The sequence below is a fragment of the Rhinatrema bivittatum genome, chromosome 7 (genome assembly GCF_901001135.1).
Source record: "Rhinatrema bivittatum chromosome 7, aRhiBiv1.1, whole genome shotgun sequence".
NCBI classification, from domain to species: Eukaryota; Metazoa; Chordata; class Amphibia; order Gymnophiona; family Rhinatrematidae; genus Rhinatrema; species Rhinatrema bivittatum.
This window is the reverse complement of record NC_042621.1, coordinates 227,140,038-227,156,596: the sequence shown is the minus strand read 5'-3', so window position 1 is coordinate 227,156,596 and position 16,559 is coordinate 227,140,038. Positions and strand designations below refer to the sequence as shown.

Below are 16,559 nucleotides of genomic sequence, written 5' to 3'. Positions count from 1 at the left end.
GGGTTTTCTGGTTGGCACCTCAGCAGTGCATGTAAATATAATATACATATTGTAAGTAATATTTTTACTTCAGAAGACTGTGCTTTGAATGTTCTTTTTCATGTAAAATCTGTATTATAAATGCATAATTTTTAATTGTGTGTGAGGAAGGTGTGATGGGATGGGATGCAAGGCTATAAAGTTTTCCTAGGGCCTCTAATACTCTTTGCTATAAAATTATTTAACAGAATTTTCCAACTCGTGGTGTCATGTCTTGTGTAAAGGACGACGGCGTAGATTTTCACTTGGCCATAGGCACCAAATTGCCTTGCTACAGCTCTAGCTAAAGAAATGGAAGAGAAGCCCAAGTGTCGCTGCCGGAACCCAGGAGAGTGACGGCCGAGAAGAAAAAAAGAGGCTGCGAGCCACCGCCGGAAACCAAGGTAGTGGCAGTCAAAGAAAAGCTAAAGGAGGCCATGGGCCGCCACCAGAGCCCAGGTCGGTGGAGGCGGAAGAATGGGAAAAGGCACAATTTTTGTGTGTGAGAGAGGCAGTCTACTTGTGTGAGTATTTTTTGTGTGTATTTTTTGCTCACGCGCGAGTGTGTGTGTGTCTGTGGCAGCTTCTGTGTGTATGAGAGAGTGGGTATGTGTACATATGAGAGGGTTTTTGTGTATGTGCGTGTCTTTGAGGGAGAGTTCCAGCGCAAGTGTGTGCAAATGTGAGAGTACCTGCATGTATGTGTGTGAAAGAGATTTAAAGTTTGTTTACCTTCCTCCAATGTACGATAATTTCAGGAGGACTGGAAATCTAAAGTTCCCAGGTATAGAGAGTGGGAGATTTTTTTTTTTTATCCTTGTTAGTTTTAATTATTGGATGTGATATATCTTCTGTTTTGAAATATTTTGTTTGGTAATATTTTAAACATTTTTATACATTTTTATCCGCTAGGATACTATCAAATTCAAAAAAAAGAGATCACATCACCCCCACACTTATCGAACTTCATTGGCTCCCTATACACTCCCGAATTCTCTATAAAGCCCTTTCCATCATCCACAAAAGTCTGTTGAACTCTAACCTCAATTGGATTAACCCCCCACTCCTCCCCCGTACCTCGACTAGACCCACACGTACAGCCCTCCAAGGAACCCTACGTGCCCAACCCATCAAATTTTTCAAATTATCATCTACCATAAGCAGAGCTTTCTCTCTCGCTGGCCCCTCCATATGGAACTCCCTGCCTCCCGATATACGCCTGGAAACATACACACCCTCTTTCAAGAAAAAACTGAAAACATGGCTCTTCCAGCAAGCTTACCACACATCACCTGCCATTACATAAACCCCCACTGTTTAACTAAAAATTGAGTAACTAAGAATTTGCTACATGACTAGGAATCTACTTCTCGGAATACGTCTCATACCCATCGATTTTGTACTTTGACTCGGCTACTTATGTAATTAGCTTTTGTAAATAGTTGTGATTTTGCTGTATCTATTTATTGATATCACGGACGCTGCGCAGCATAGTCAGCTCTATACCCTATCCCAGTTTTAACCTCCTTGTTCTCAGTTACATGTAAGGGCCCTGCCCAAAAGTTAACCTGTTTTTTCAATGTTATATGTAAGGGTTCTGCCCATTTGTTCCTTTTTAACTGTAAACCGATGCGATGTGTAAACGGTCATCGGTATAAAAGAAACTTTAAATAAATAAAATAAATGTTTTAATTGGCTGAATTTAACAGCAGATTTGACATTCTTTTTATTGGTATGTTTAATGTTTTATATTTCTTGATTGTGTTTGCATTGCTTACAGAGTTTGGCTTCTTGTGATTTCCAGTTCAGTTTTTGTCTGCATGTTTCAATGTATATTTTATGATCTCTTTATTCTGTATTTGGTGAGGGTCTATCTGTGTTTTGCTTATGTGACTGAGGCTTTAGGTATTCTGCTAGCATGTAGTTTCTGTGTAGGGATTTACAACAACCTGGCTTTAATCTGTTTTCCAAATAGGAGGTGTAATGTGTTTAGAGCCTGATGTAATATTTGCAGTATGGCTTTTTCATAGTTTGAGTGCTGGCAATTATGATATGGAAGACTTACTATATTGGAATTGTAGTTCAGTTTATTCCTGGCTTTCTGTGGTCCAAGTCCAAGTCCACATCCATATCCACATCCACATCTGGATATGGGACCCAGTAAACCACCTTGATTACTATGAGAAAGGTGGTTTATTAAGTCTATTAAACTATTATTATTGAAAATGTGTTTGTTTTTTTTGCAGTGTATGCCTATATAATATATACTGTAAGTGATATTTTTACTTCAGAAGATTGTACTTTAAATGTCTATTTTCCATATGCAATCTGCCTTTGTAGGTTGGGGAAGTTAATACATTTTAAAATGGAAAAGAATGCACAAGTTTTAATTATGTGGGGAGAGGACGGAAGGGGGAATGAAAGGCTCTAAGGTTTGTCTAGGGCACCCAATACGCTTGTATCAGCCCTAAGAGAGAGTGTGTCACACACAGAGACTCCCACCATTCACCAACCTCTCACACCCCCAGGGGGCAGATCCTGGAAAAGGGAGGCAGGCAATAGGGAACAAAGGAGTGGGGTGACCAACAGCCGCCCCTCCCCATTAAACATTTCTCCAGCGCCCCCTAGTGCGAACGCTGAAGACTGAGAACAAAAAAATAACACCCATAAACTGACTGGTTAGAGCTGTGGGCTGCAAACAAGGGAAGCCAGGGTTCAAATCCTATTGCTATTCCTTGTGACCTTATGCAAGTCACTTCACCCTCCATTGCCTTCCTCCTGTCCTGGCCCTCGGTGATTTCACCTGCACCGGGCCATGGGGGGGGGGGGGGTGGACACGACACCATTTCATCCTTCGCCTCAGGTAGTAGATTGCCTTCAGCCACCCCTGACACCCTCCACTATACTCTTTCCCATTACACATGGAAATTCATATAGATTTCACAGTACATTTAGTCTTCTGCAGGATCTTTATCATGTTTGACTCTATGCCAATCCTAACATATAACCCCCACCATCCCAGCCCACACTAATTTGATCCAGTCTATCAATGTAACAATCTGTATCCTAGTATCACACTATCCCGTTGGTAATCCTCCTTCCACTAGGTCTCTGAGGTGACAATTGTGGTTACTTCTTCATTCTGGGCTATACATTCTAACTCTCCCACTTTATTTTTTTAGACCTCTGGTATTTACATACAAACATTTCAGGTATTTTTTTTTTTTTTGGTATATAAAACCTTCCCTACAGTTGATAGGGATAATTTGGACTCTTAACTTAATCTGCTCTTTACTAATACACTTGGATAATTCAGTCTTTACTGGAGCCTCTGCCAGGATGCTCAGACCCTCCAGTTTTGTTAGGATCTTTTTGAATCATGTACTGCTGAACTATTGTCGGCTTTCTCCCATGTTCTAGTTTAAACGCTGCTCTATCTCCTTTTTAAACATTAGCATCAGTAGGCTGGTTCCACCTTGGAATAGGCTCCTCCTTTCCCAGAATGTTCTATCATTTTCTGTAACTGACAAAGTATACGCTATTTTATTAAGAACATCTTTATGGTATCTTGCAGATAGAAACATATTTAAGGCATTTACAGTTTACAATCCGTGCCCTTAAATGTTAAGAAAGTACTGACCTACAAACTGGTTATACTAAAGTTAAACATTAGACTGTGATTTATGGCTCTTAGAATCTTGGAATCATAGAGGTGCCGAAACCACAAAATATTGGAAAAAAAATTCAGAATGTGTTGTAGTTAGCTACTATGCTTTAATTTCAGAATGAAATAAACAGGACTAAAAATACTGCAATGCAGAAAGATTCCTCAAACCTTCTATCATTTCTTCCCAATGCCCCACCATAAACATGGACTAATCAGTTGAAAGGATATTTGCCTAAAAAAGATGGGGAAAAAACCCTTCAGCAAAAAATCTGTGTTCAAATGTTGCTTTTAGAGATTCAACAGATCAAATGCAGATAAAAACATTTGTTTCTTTTTTTGAATCTCTCTCTTTTGATTTGTACCAAGAATCCAAAATTTTTCGTATGCAAAATCCTGTGACATCCCCCAAAAACTGTGTGCGTCTGCTGCAATTATGCCATATAACAGATATTTCATTTATTGCATTGATCACATAAACATACAATTTAAGGCAAATAAAATTTAAACCATTTTTGAGTGGAGCAGAGGCAAAAAGGAATCTAATAATGATAGTAGATATTTGAGAGCAAACACAATATTTGGCTATTTGCAAAAATTGCTGGATGTGAATCAACTTCAAAGGGTTTATGTGAATTTATAAGCTGTGCCTGTAAGATTTGTTGTAGATTTAGACAGACATTTTACCAAAAACATTGTACATTTTCAGATGAGTCATTTCTTTCTGTCCTGAACCAAGAATGCATGCCTTCTCGTTATCTTTTATCACATTTTGGGATGTGGGAAGCAGGCTTTGAGAACAGAGCCTTTGATTTTCATCTGAAAATAATGCTGACTTAATTAGTAGGCATGAAGTGTATTCACTGCACCATGAATACAGTTTACCATTCTGCTGCATACCTTGTCACCAATTTGTGACAAGGACACAACAAGGAGCAGGAAGATCACATATAGTGTGAACAGTGAAGCTGCTTTGCAGGAGTAACAGGAATCGGCAGTATCAGTAACCAATGCAGAAATAAATTCTTTGCAGAATGCGATACCTTTTATTGGACCAGCTAAGAATTATTATAATACATTTGAGCTTTCAAGCAGGACCCCTAGCTTCACAATGAGTGGGAATATATATATTTTACCTGGCATGGTACATGCCCCCATTTCAGCAGGAGACCTGCTTCCAGAAAGCCTCTCTGGACCCAAAGTTGATTGAGTTTTAGACTCTCTAAATTCTAGACTCAAATAATACACAAATTATTAAGAGAAAAAGGAGTTCGCATTATTCTACTTTTGTCCAAGTAATTAAAGTGAAACAGTTACTGTATTAATACTTACCCGTTTATCAATGTCATTGTGCTGGAGTTGAACAAAGCGAGCACTAATAGCAGCAATGTAACTCTGCTGATTGGAGAAAGCTACTCTACCAGCACCTTTGGGGTACTTCAGTTCAGGGTCTGTATCTATGCCAGCATAACAGACACCTCCGTATAAACGATCCATAATCATTGCCAGCTCAACTGCAAAGAAAAACATTTTAATCAACCGTCATACTTCTTTCCTTTGCACCAACTTGCACACACCTCAAACAAAACATTGAATAGCTTTTAAACAAAAGATATGGCTGTTAAGTCTCCTTCATGAATACCTCTTGAAGAGGAATGTTGTTTCACGGGTTCAAGCAGAGAATAATTATGAAGAGACGTACAAGGTTTGTGTTTGGATAAATATTAATGCAGCTTAACATTTCAAAATTCGTTGTGGGAGATTAATCAATGCCATTTACCAACAGATGACAAAATGTCAAACATTTGCAAGTTTCATTCTTTTTATGCAAGAAGGAACATGTCGAAGTGTTTAGAAATTCAGCCAAAATTAAAATCCCTGTTCCCTCTAAAAGCTATCACTTGATTTAGGAGCTCCCACTCACCGGCTCTGAGAGGTCGTGGTACTCCCCCAACAAAGATAGTTTTCCTGGGGTCCAGCGGCTGAGAACCATCCATGACAAAATCACTATCGCTCAAGTTCCATGGTCGAATTTGCACCTGAAAGAAAGTGGTCAACCTGGTCTTCATTTCGTTGCCAACTGACTTAAGATGAATACAAAAAAGTAGACCAAAACATTCATATTTTCTATTTTGATAACCAGTAAATCCAATTTATGAATTTAGCATGTGCAGTCACAGAGAGCCAAGCATTAGCCTGATCAGTGACTAAAATGGAGTTCCTATAGCCCTCCCTCCACAATTATAAAAAGGGATATGAGCTTTTACATTTGATTAGATATACGTTCTTTACAACTCAAGTATTGCAGGCATATAGGCATCAAGAACACATTCTGTTTGTGGTTTCAGAGGGCAATGGAATACATGAGTTCTCTCTGTAGCGAATGCTACTATATCACTACAGATTCTTGCCTTTTATTCTGTCTAACTTAGGGGCTCATTTACTAAGCATTTCTCCCATAAACACAAAATGGGAGAAAAGTCTTAGTAACTCATACCCACAAGTAGTAAAATATTTTTTAAATAATTACAGAAAATTTGATTTTTTTTTTCAGAGTCTTATAAAGTAATATCCAGACCTTTAAAATAATTAGGTCTTGCTTGAACAGAGCGAATAAGCTAATGTTCTTTGAGTGTTTGTCCAATTTCAGTAACCCATTGGACAAGGCAGACAACAGCAATGCACATACATCTCCCAGCCAAGTTTAATAAATCTTACAAACATGAGATATTGTTTCTAAATTGATATTAAAGTCACTATCTTAGTTTCCTGTCACAACAGACAGCAAGAAATTATGTAAATAAAGTGACTATTAATAGCCATAGCAGTTTCATAGAGGCTTTAAATTCTTGAACATCTCAGATTTTCCTGAAAGGCATAAAAAAAATTACCAAGCTATAATTTTTTTTTCAGTAACATATTTTTGAATTTACACTAATCACAAGAGCCATCAGATGTATTAATTGATTGATTTATATTCCTCCTTTAAGGCACTTCAAAGCATATTCCATTCAAGTATTATAGGCATGTCGTTATCCCCAAAGGGCTTCCAATCTAAGGGGTACATTTACTAAGCTTCGTTAAGCAATTAATCTGCAAAAAAACAGTGATTATCATGCATAAAATGCTGTTTATTGCACGATAATTGCAGATTGTGATAATATTGTGCAATATTTTGCCCAAAAAAAGGCCCCTATTGAAATGGGCTGCTTTGCATACATTTGCATGCATTACATTTACAAATGCATGCAAAGCAGCTAATGCATAGGTAATCTTATGCAAAAAAAAATTAGGGGCCTTGCCAAAAATAAGGGACGTTATTTTAACAAAAATGAAATTAGTGTAGATTTTTCCCACAGGAGAATCGGATGCTAGCGCACATCCCAATGCTCCTGTGGTAATATTTAGAAGGGCCATGCAGCCTGAAAACCCCCCCCCAAGTGAAAATATCCCCCCCCCCCCTCCCACTCATGCAGCTTCTAGAAGCAGTCCAGCGGGACAAAAGTGAAAAAAGACAAATTTAAAGTCATGTATACCTTCCCCCTCCTTCCCAAACCCCTCCTCTTTCCATTAAAAAACTAAAAATCACTTCCCTGGTTCTAAACCCCTAAAGAGTCCAACCCCTTGCCTCCCAGACCCTCCCACATTTCCGTTGATGAAATTCCTGGTTTCCAGTGGCTCCTCCCACCCTATCCACCCCCACCCAGACTCCTCCCTTACACAGAAAACTTCCATGTTATTAATATTTTTTAAAATAATTTATTACCCGTGCCCAAAGTTCAGGGCAGGTTACAATAGTATATTCATAATTAAATATTAACATAAAATCAAGACAAAAAATGAAATGTAAAAGACAATAGTGGGGGGCTCCCCAGACTCCCCAATACTTTTGAAGATATCCCTAGTGGGGCCTGGATGGCCTCCTAGCTTCAGGCCAGTTGCCACCATCTTTCAAAATAGTACCAAGTGGCTTCTGCCCCTATGATAGGAGCAAAGGCCGATAAGTGTCATTTTGAAAGATGGCTTCGACTGGCCCAGAGCTAGGTGGTGCCTCTGGGCCCCCACTAGATATCAGGGATGTCTTCAAAAGGTATGTGGGAGGGTTCAGAGGGCCCCACTAGACACCAGGGAAGTTTTCTATGTAAAGAGAGGGTCCAGGGAGATTGCTAGTGTGGGGGTAGGGACACTAGAATCCAGGAATTTCATCTACGGATGTTTGGGAAGGCCTGGGTGGTACAGTGACTGGATGTCTTGGGGGCGGGAGGGGGTTAGAACCAGGGGATGATTTTTATGAAGAGAGGAGGGGTTTGGGAAGGGAGGCAGGACACTGCCATCAGATTTTTAATTTCCTTTTTTTGACTTTTGCTCCTGCTGGGCCGCCTCTAGAGGTGGAGGGGGGGGGAGGGTGAGTGAGGGGGTGGGCAGGGGTCTTCCTAGATCGCCTGAGTAACCTTTGAGCCACGTAGCCCTTTAACAAGATGGCAGCCTCGCACGAAGTGGGCTACCATTGCATGTTTTTCCCCATTTCACAGTGATATTGTTTATCACTGATTTTTTTCCACGATAAAAAAATATTGCTGTAAAATTGCTGTGCTATTTACTGGGGACTGCCTAATAATCACAGGACAGCAGCATGATATTTTGCTCCTCTTATGGTAAAATATTGCAGCTTAATAAATGTCCCCCTAAGTTTATGCATGAGTCAATGGAGGATGAAGTAACTTGCCCAGAGTCACAAGAAGTAACAGGGGAATTTTAACTCTGGCTTCCGTGGTTAGGAGCCTACTAAATTTGGCTGCCAAGAAACCACCAGCAGCTTATTCAGTCTTGAAGTATGATATTATCACGCTTTTGACTTCTCAGGGGGAGGTAGGCCAGTTGTGTGAATCATGCAAACTACTACCTCTGGAGAACAAACCTCATAGCTATCATCTCTCTTTTTGCTGAAAGGTAATAATTTCACATGGAATTACACTTTTGGAGATTAGTAAACTAGGATGTTTACAAGTGAGTGTCAGGTTTACAGGCATCTGATGTTCAAAGGAGGACCAGGAAAGAAAGGAAACTGTACACCCAATGAACAGAATGGAAGACAATGAAGCTATACCCAAAGTAAGATTAGACCCATCATTTTACTAAAGCAGATGATCACTAATCTCCTCCCCAAACAACAAACCCAGGTTATAGACCAAACACCAAAGCCAAGAGAACTTCATGAAGTTTGAAGAATAAAAGAATATGCAACTATATAAATGCATACATATGTACCTACGGACAAGTAGATATTCATAAATACTAAGTGATACCAAGTAAGAGAGACAAATACTAAACAACACGAAAACTACTATGCTTGGAAGCAACAAATAAAAGATGGAAAGTAAGATTATGCATGTAGCACAATATAGGCAAAGCATTAACAGAGTTGAAAAATGTTTACAAGAAAAAAAAAAGAGCTAAAAAAGTTAGGTAACTTAGCCATGCTCCAGAAGAATTCTGGCACATTAAAGAATGCAAGCCAAGTCAGAAAACATAAATCTCTCTCAGACTCCACAGAAAAACAGTGGTAACCCCTAAGAACTTACACCTAGACTCATAGTCAAAGTATGAAATGGGATTAAGCTACATGTATCCAAATAATTTGGGTTCAATATGAACATATAGCCGTAAGGGGGGCCAACGCTGGTCTTCAAGAGCTACCATCAAGCCTGAATTTCAGGATATCTGTAATGAATATGCATGAGCTAGATTTTTACACCATGGAGGCAGAGCTTGCAAATCTAGCTCATGCATATTCATTGTGAATATCCTGAAAATGCAGCCTGTTTGTGCATCTTGAGGGCTAGATTTGGCCACCTCTGAAATAGCCTAGTTCAAGATCACTCCTTGATATATAGCTCAAAAGCACATCAGTCTAGGAACTCAGAATATGGAGGAATGCTAGCAGAAATTCTAAGTGTAAGCAACCAAAAGCCCAAACTGTGACAAAGAAAAAGCCCACAGATATTTCTATTGGGGAGAGCCAACCAGTGATCTAGATATTCTGGAGAGACAGAAGCAGTGTCCCCCTTCAAAGTTCCAGCTAGCTGTGGGAGGTCCCCATCTGATGATGAACTGGGCAGGGTCCCCTCCAATGACATGTGAGAATGCTCAGAACTATTCCTGCCATTACAGCAGCAGCATGAACTATTGGCACCTCAACCCCTGTCAAAGCATGTTGGCGCTCCAAGTGGTCGCCCATTTCTGTCCCTACTGTAGGGCATCTTGCATGCTCAGGGATACTTTTCAAATTTTGAAAATTCAATTGAGGTACACAATGCAGGTACTTTGCACCTGACTGGGAGCAGGTATAAGAGTGGAGGTGTAGCCCAGTGGTTAGAGCAGTGGGCTATGAACCAGGAGACCAGCGTTTGAGCCCTGCTGTCACTCCTTATGACCTTGGGCAAGTCACTTTATCCTCCATTGCCTCAGGTACCAACTTAGGGGGTTATTTTCTAAAAGCTTTATCGTGTGCGTTAGGGCCCTAACGCACGCGATAAGGCCTTTTCGCATGCGATATAATGCAAATTAGGGGGAGGGGAGGAGTCGAGGCAGGGAGGGAGTGGAGTTGGCAGTGGCTTCTCTTTCACGGTGGTGATATTTGGTGTGAAAGCCGGCAGCCGGCGCACCGCCGTGGTGCGAAGGCTGCGGGCTTTCGCAGGCTCACCCCATCATTTTCACAGGATTCATCATTCTGCAAAGAATGATGAATCCAGGCCTTAGATTGTAAGCTCTCTGGGGATAAGGAAATACCTGACTGTAATCCACTTTGAAGTGCTGAAAAAAGTGTGAAAAGAGGAATATAAATCTAAATAAATAAAATAAAAATACAGAGTATGCACAGTACCTTTGAAAATCAAATCATCTAATGTACTTTACCTCCCCGACCAAACTCCACTCCCTGCAAAGCACGTATGCAATCTTACAGCATATATACTTTTACTAGCACTAAGGGGGAATAATCAAACTTATTCCAATAATTTCCTGCATATGGCAGTTAATGAAAATGCCCAAAAGTTTTATTTATTTATTTTAATACACAGACACCTCTGGTAGGGAGTGCAGAAGCCTCTGGCCAATGCATATCAATGAAAACCTCTCCCTGTTGAGAAAGACATTTCCATTCTGCTTGAGGAGCATTTTCCCCTTGTTTAATGCCAAAAACAGAGATACAGGACCACAGAAAACATTCTACATCTCCCTTTAATGTGCCCATATTAAACAATACTGCCCTGGATGTGGAGAACCAATAGAAATAGACTATGCTTGCACGTGGTTCCACAAATAAAGAGGAGGCTTTCACATATTACTGGAGTAACTTTACTGTTTTCCAAATGCAGAGAGCCAGAGATTTGACTTTTAGATGTGACAATGCTGTAGGCCCAACAAACAAAAGATTGTCTCCTAGTACAAAACGAGGCCTTTTAAATCCTCCTTTTCTCCAAGCTTTGGCATCTAAGAAACAAGAGAATCCCAAGGTTGTGTCACTCAAGGTTTAAAAGTACGAATAGTTTCAAAGCTCAGGTATTGTTTTAGTGACACTGCCATTGCTCAAGTTCTGCAGATCCATAGACACTGAATTTTAATATTCTGAAGGGCAGAGGCACTAACATCTTGACATGGTATGATAACATAGTCCAGTCCAGTACAATCTTCAAAGCCTCAAAAAAGGGCAGGAGTGAGATTTCAGGCAGTCCTAAACGGATAAATATGTAAAGCATCTTTTGTCCACACTGGGTGAAAAAATTATTTTTGCACTCAAAAGACGTCTCCATAGACATTTCTGTTCTGCCAAGCTTTCCCATAACATCACGGACCATCCACAGCTTCTCGGACTGCCCTCACCCAGGGCCTTCCCCTAAGTATATTTCCCATTTATTAATAAATCGATAGTTTCACCTTTCCCTCCTCCCCCTTCAGCCATCCCTCCCCTAACTGCAGGCTTGATACCCCACAAGTCCAGCTACGATTACTCTTTATTTCTCTGGTTCTTCCAAGTTATGTTCATCCAAGTTGTTAGATTCCCTGTTCAATGTAAGACAATTGTTGTCATTGTTCGCTTGCTTGTTGAATGTAAACCGAACTGATAAGTAACCCTGTTACTTGAACTTCGGTATATAAAAGCTATAAATAAATAAATAAATAAATAAATAAAGAGTTTTACTATAACTAGCATTAGCATTAAAGTGCATGCAATGAAATGATCATGAGGGGTACGATCCTATGCTGTCAAGAAATGATGTATTCTGCAACACCATATAGGGAATGCTGTCCAAGCTGTCTTTAAAAAATTACCAATATAGCAGAAGCCTACAGGAAGACACAGCAGTACACATACAGAAAAGCTGCCACTTGAAAGATCCAGATGCATACTACCCTCATCGTCTGGGTCTAAGCATAGTCTGGAAATAGCTTATGCATAAAGATGCTAGGTGCAACCTAGAATGGATCAGGTTATAAATCCTCTGGTCTAAGTGATAAGGTTGATACTTATTTTTAATATCACAGACTACAGACTCAAAATGCCTTCACTAAGGGGGATCAACCAAGCATATCTGGAGCAAGATCTTTAGAGGCATTGAAACCTTTAATGTCAAAGAGGAAAGCTATCAGTACTACAGAACTGAAGTGCCCACAGCTTAAAAGTGTTTCATAATACTTGTTGCCCTCTAGATGCCAATTGTACCGACTGTTAAAATTTGCAGGTGCTATACCATCAGACTGAAAGTTTAAGGTATTACTTATGCTGCAGTGTGGAGGTCCACAAGGAGATCACCTCACCCTCAGGTGAAATCTAACTGTTGGCATCAATGGAGCGTGGCTTAGGCTGACTCCAATGAGGTCTAGGATTTCATGCTTCCACTGAAAAGAAGGAAGAGGGGAATTTCCATTCCCCATCTCTTGTTGGACATTTTATCCTTTCCAAAAGGGAATCAGACTACATCCATTCTGAAAGGGAGAGGTGAAGGGCGATGTCTGTAAGATCAAGACATGGATTGCTTCAGCCCCAAGAGGAGTACGTCCTGTATTAGCTCCAAGCAGAAAGCGGCTTTCACTGGCCTGAGGAACAAAATATACCTAGTATTTTATAAGAGGGTGTCATTACACCAGCTCAGTTCTCTCAATCCATAAAGCTAGCACCCAAAGACCACAGCCAGTAACACCTAAAGCAACTGAGGAGCATGACCTGCAGCAACTACTGATTGCAAGGCTGGGCTTGCATCTTGTCATCAATCTGTGCCAAATATTACCTGGAAAAAAAGGATAATGATGTGGCCTCTGGAATATGAAGAAGCATGAGGCAACAGTCCCCACAATTCAGAGAAAAATGTAGTCTATTGATCTCTAGTATCATTTTGATCTATCGCACCTGAAGGGCATGGGAAAGCAGGTGCTAGCAGTCCTGAAAGTAGGGCCGGTGCAAGGGTATTAGGCACCCTAGATGAACCTTCTGCCTTGTGCTCACCCCCCACCCCTCCCCCTGGTCCTGCCTCGGATGCTGAGATGCCGTTTGTGGCCCGTCGAGGGTGTGCTTTTCTCGGCCGCGAGCAGGATGGGCACTGCTCACAGCCAGCCGATTCTGTGCTTTTCTGGGCCGCAAGCAGGATGGGAACTGCTCACAGCCAGCCGATTATGTGCTCTTCTGGGCCGCAAGCAGGATGGGCACTGCTCACAGCCAGCCGATTCTGTGCTTTTCTGGGCCGCAAGCAGGATGGGAACTGCTCACAGCCAGCCGATTCTGTGCTTTTCTGGGCCGCAAGCAGGATGGGAACTGCTCACAGCCAGCCGATTCTGTGCTCTTCTGGGCCGCAAGTAGGATAGGCTCTGCTTGTGGCTCCACATGGCTGCTCTTCAGTGCCCCCTAATGATTGGTGCCCTAGGAAACCGCCTAGTTTGCCTGTTGGGAAGCATCGGCCCTGTCTGAAAGGCATATACATATGCTCCGGTGGCCTGAAGAGCAGGATCCTAGAGCATGCACTGACCTTACCAACTAATTTGAGAGGCCCTCTGAGGAAGCACCAGCTACAGCAGATTCCTGCAGAAATACAACCCTCAGCGTAAGTTACACCTTTGTTAACCAGTACAAAAAGGTTTGCAGTCACCTTCAACTCCAGCGTGGAAATGTAGCTTTACACTAGGGATGTGAATCGTTTTTCTGACAAATTAAAATATCGTACGATATTTCTTAATTCGTCAAAAATTCGTGAAAAATGAGAAACGATCACATTTCCCCAAAATTTTTGTCAAAAATCATTTTTCGGCTTAGTGCATGCTAAGTCCCCATTAGTGTGTGCAAACTCCCGTTAGTGCGCACTAACAAAAACTGTAAATTTTTGTTACTTGTTATTTTTTGCTATTTTTGTTAGTGCGCACTAACGGGAGTTTGCGCGCACTAATCCGAAAAAACGATTTTTCACTAAAAAAAAAAAAAAAAAAAAAATGCTGATCCGCTGGAAACAGATTTTCCAGCGGCCACACGAACCCGATAACAGAAACGATGGGGCACCCGATTGACATCCCTACTTTACACCATCCCTAAGGAGGCAGATAACCAATTAGGGGCCATTAAATGAAACTCTAATGGAACAGACTCAGGAACATTGTCAGGAAATATTTCTTCACAGGCAGGTTGGTGAATGCATGGCATGCTCTCCTGGAAGAGTTAAACACAAGAGAGTGTAATGAAATTCAAAAGATCATTGGATAAACACAAAGGATCCCCAGTGGCTAAATGATGTGAATGAAGAAAGGGGAAAACATATTAATTGGGTTAACCTGAACAGTGTGGCAGTTACCACCCTTAACGAAGGCATGGGGATAACCTGCAAAGAGCAGCCGTTACTACCCTAAAAAAATAATAAACTTGCTGGGCAGACTGGAAGGTCATTTGGGTCTTTTTCTGCCAACATTTACTAACGAGCCGATACAGTAAAAAAGCGGGAGAGCGAGCAAGCGCACAGGCCACTCTCCTGTGCGTGCGATTCAGTAAATAAATTTATTTAAATTAGACCCGGCGGTAAAAAGAGGCGCTAGGGACACTAGCGCGTCCCTAGCACCTCTTTTCAGACAGGAGCAGCGGCTGTCAGCGGGTTTGACAGCCGATGCTCAATTTTGCCGGCGTCGGTTTTCAAGCCCGCTGACAGCCATGGGTTTGGAAACCGGACGCCGGCAAAATTGAGCGTCCAGTTTTCAACCCGCAAACCGCGGGCCTATTTCAAATTTATTTATTTTTTATTTTTTTACTTTTTTAAACTTTCAGGACCTCCAACTTAATATCGCCTTGATATTAAGTCGGAGGGTGCACAGAAAAGCAGTTTTTACTGCTTTTCTGTGCACTTTCCCGGTGCCCGGAGAAATTAGTGCCTACTTTTGGGTAGGCGCTAATTTCTGAAAGTAAAATGTGCATCTTGGCTGCACATTTTACTTACTGAATCGCGCGGGAATACCTAATAGGGGCCATCAACATGCATTTGCATGTTGCGGGTGCTATTAGGGTTCGGGGGGGGGGGGGGGTTGGATGCACATTTTGGACACGCTATTACCCCTTACTGAATAAGGGGTAAAGCTAGCGCCTCGAAAACGTCCGTCCAAATGCCGGCTAACAGTGAGCTCCGGAGCGTATTGTACTGTATTGGCCTGTAAGTTATTCAGAGAGACATGTTGGTTTCATGCAAGAGACTTCAAGCACTGGGGAGAAATCCTTCTTATAACTAATCCACCAATATGGTGAGAGATAAGGCAAACCTTCTTTCATCAAATGGCTGAGATTTTGTCCTTCTGGGGGGTTGTGTTCAAAATGGAGGAATGCAGCAGTAAATACTCTTTGTGCTACTGCACCTAACTTTACTGACATGATGATTTAAAGGAAGGGGAAGACTTGGGCCTACCCTGTATCCCTGGGAGTAATGGGGATGGATGCACAAGCTTGAGCTCCATCACTGACAGACTACAGAGTTTCAGCCCTGGAGGAGTCCTCGACTACTGGAGTAGCAGTGGGTCTTCTGGATTTGGTTCTTTATTTTAGCACATATTTGCAGGTCTCTCTCTTAGTGCCTTGCCTGCAGAGGAACAAACAGGGATACTCTAATGCCAGCGTTGACTGATGTCAGATGCTAGAGAGAAGCAGGGTTTGGGGCCACCAATAGTGAGGAGGCCAAATTAAAGCAGCAGCGAGTGGTGGATGGAAAAGCAGGAATCAGGTAAGCGGTGCTGGAACCAGATACACTGTGCCATGTTGCTAACGCCCAGTGATGAGTAGTGCCTTTCTCCAAGGCTAGGTGATTAATAACCAGATAGACTTCTGGAGAATGAATAGTATTTGGTCAAAGATAATATGGTAATTCTCAGCAAAGTGGAGAAACTGGAAAAAGATTATAAATCGCTCATTGGATTTTATTGATTTTCCTAAATTAACTATGCCCCCCTCCTATGGTTCTGTTAAAAATGTATTTTATAGAAAAACAGAAAATTCCCGAAAATGCTCGTCAACCCATTTCCAGAGCATATTATTGTTCCCCCCCCCCCCCCCCTTTATCAAAGAAAGAAGGTCGTTAGATCCACAATTGTCATTTTATTTCCTTGACTTAATAGGTGTTCTGGAAAAGACAGAAGATGCACTCAGTTTCAACCAGGCAGAGATTGGGTGACAAAACTTTTTTTTTCCATTGCCAGAAATGTAGCCTTTTTGAATTCTAAAATTCATGTCTTTCCAGACATGGCTAAGTCTACTCAACAGAAAAGGAGACCATTTCTTTTGATGTATCCTCCGGCTAAATTACTCCTATAAATGTGTGGTTAAATATCAAGCAGTAAGATATATTTCTATACCCTCCTCAATTCA

The 16,559-nt window shown here is 41.3% G+C and overlaps 1 protein-coding gene across 15 annotated transcripts in view; it reads right to left on the bottom strand.

Moving 5' to 3' along the window:
* Nucleotides 1-16,559, bottom strand: part of CPEB3 (cytoplasmic polyadenylation element binding protein 3) — a 436,394-nt gene that overhangs the window by 43,944 nt on the left and 375,891 nt on the right. For all 15 annotated transcript variants that reach the window (XM_029609927.1, XM_029609929.1, XM_029609925.1 and 12 more), the window contains 2 exons: nt 5,607-5,721; nt 5,015-5,196 (listed from right to left, as the gene is read on the bottom strand). In XM_029609927.1, the coding sequence (XP_029465787.1) occupies nt 5,015-5,196; nt 5,607-5,721 (297 nt within the window). The remainder of the gene's footprint in view (nt 1-5,014; nt 5,197-5,606; nt 5,722-16,559) is intronic.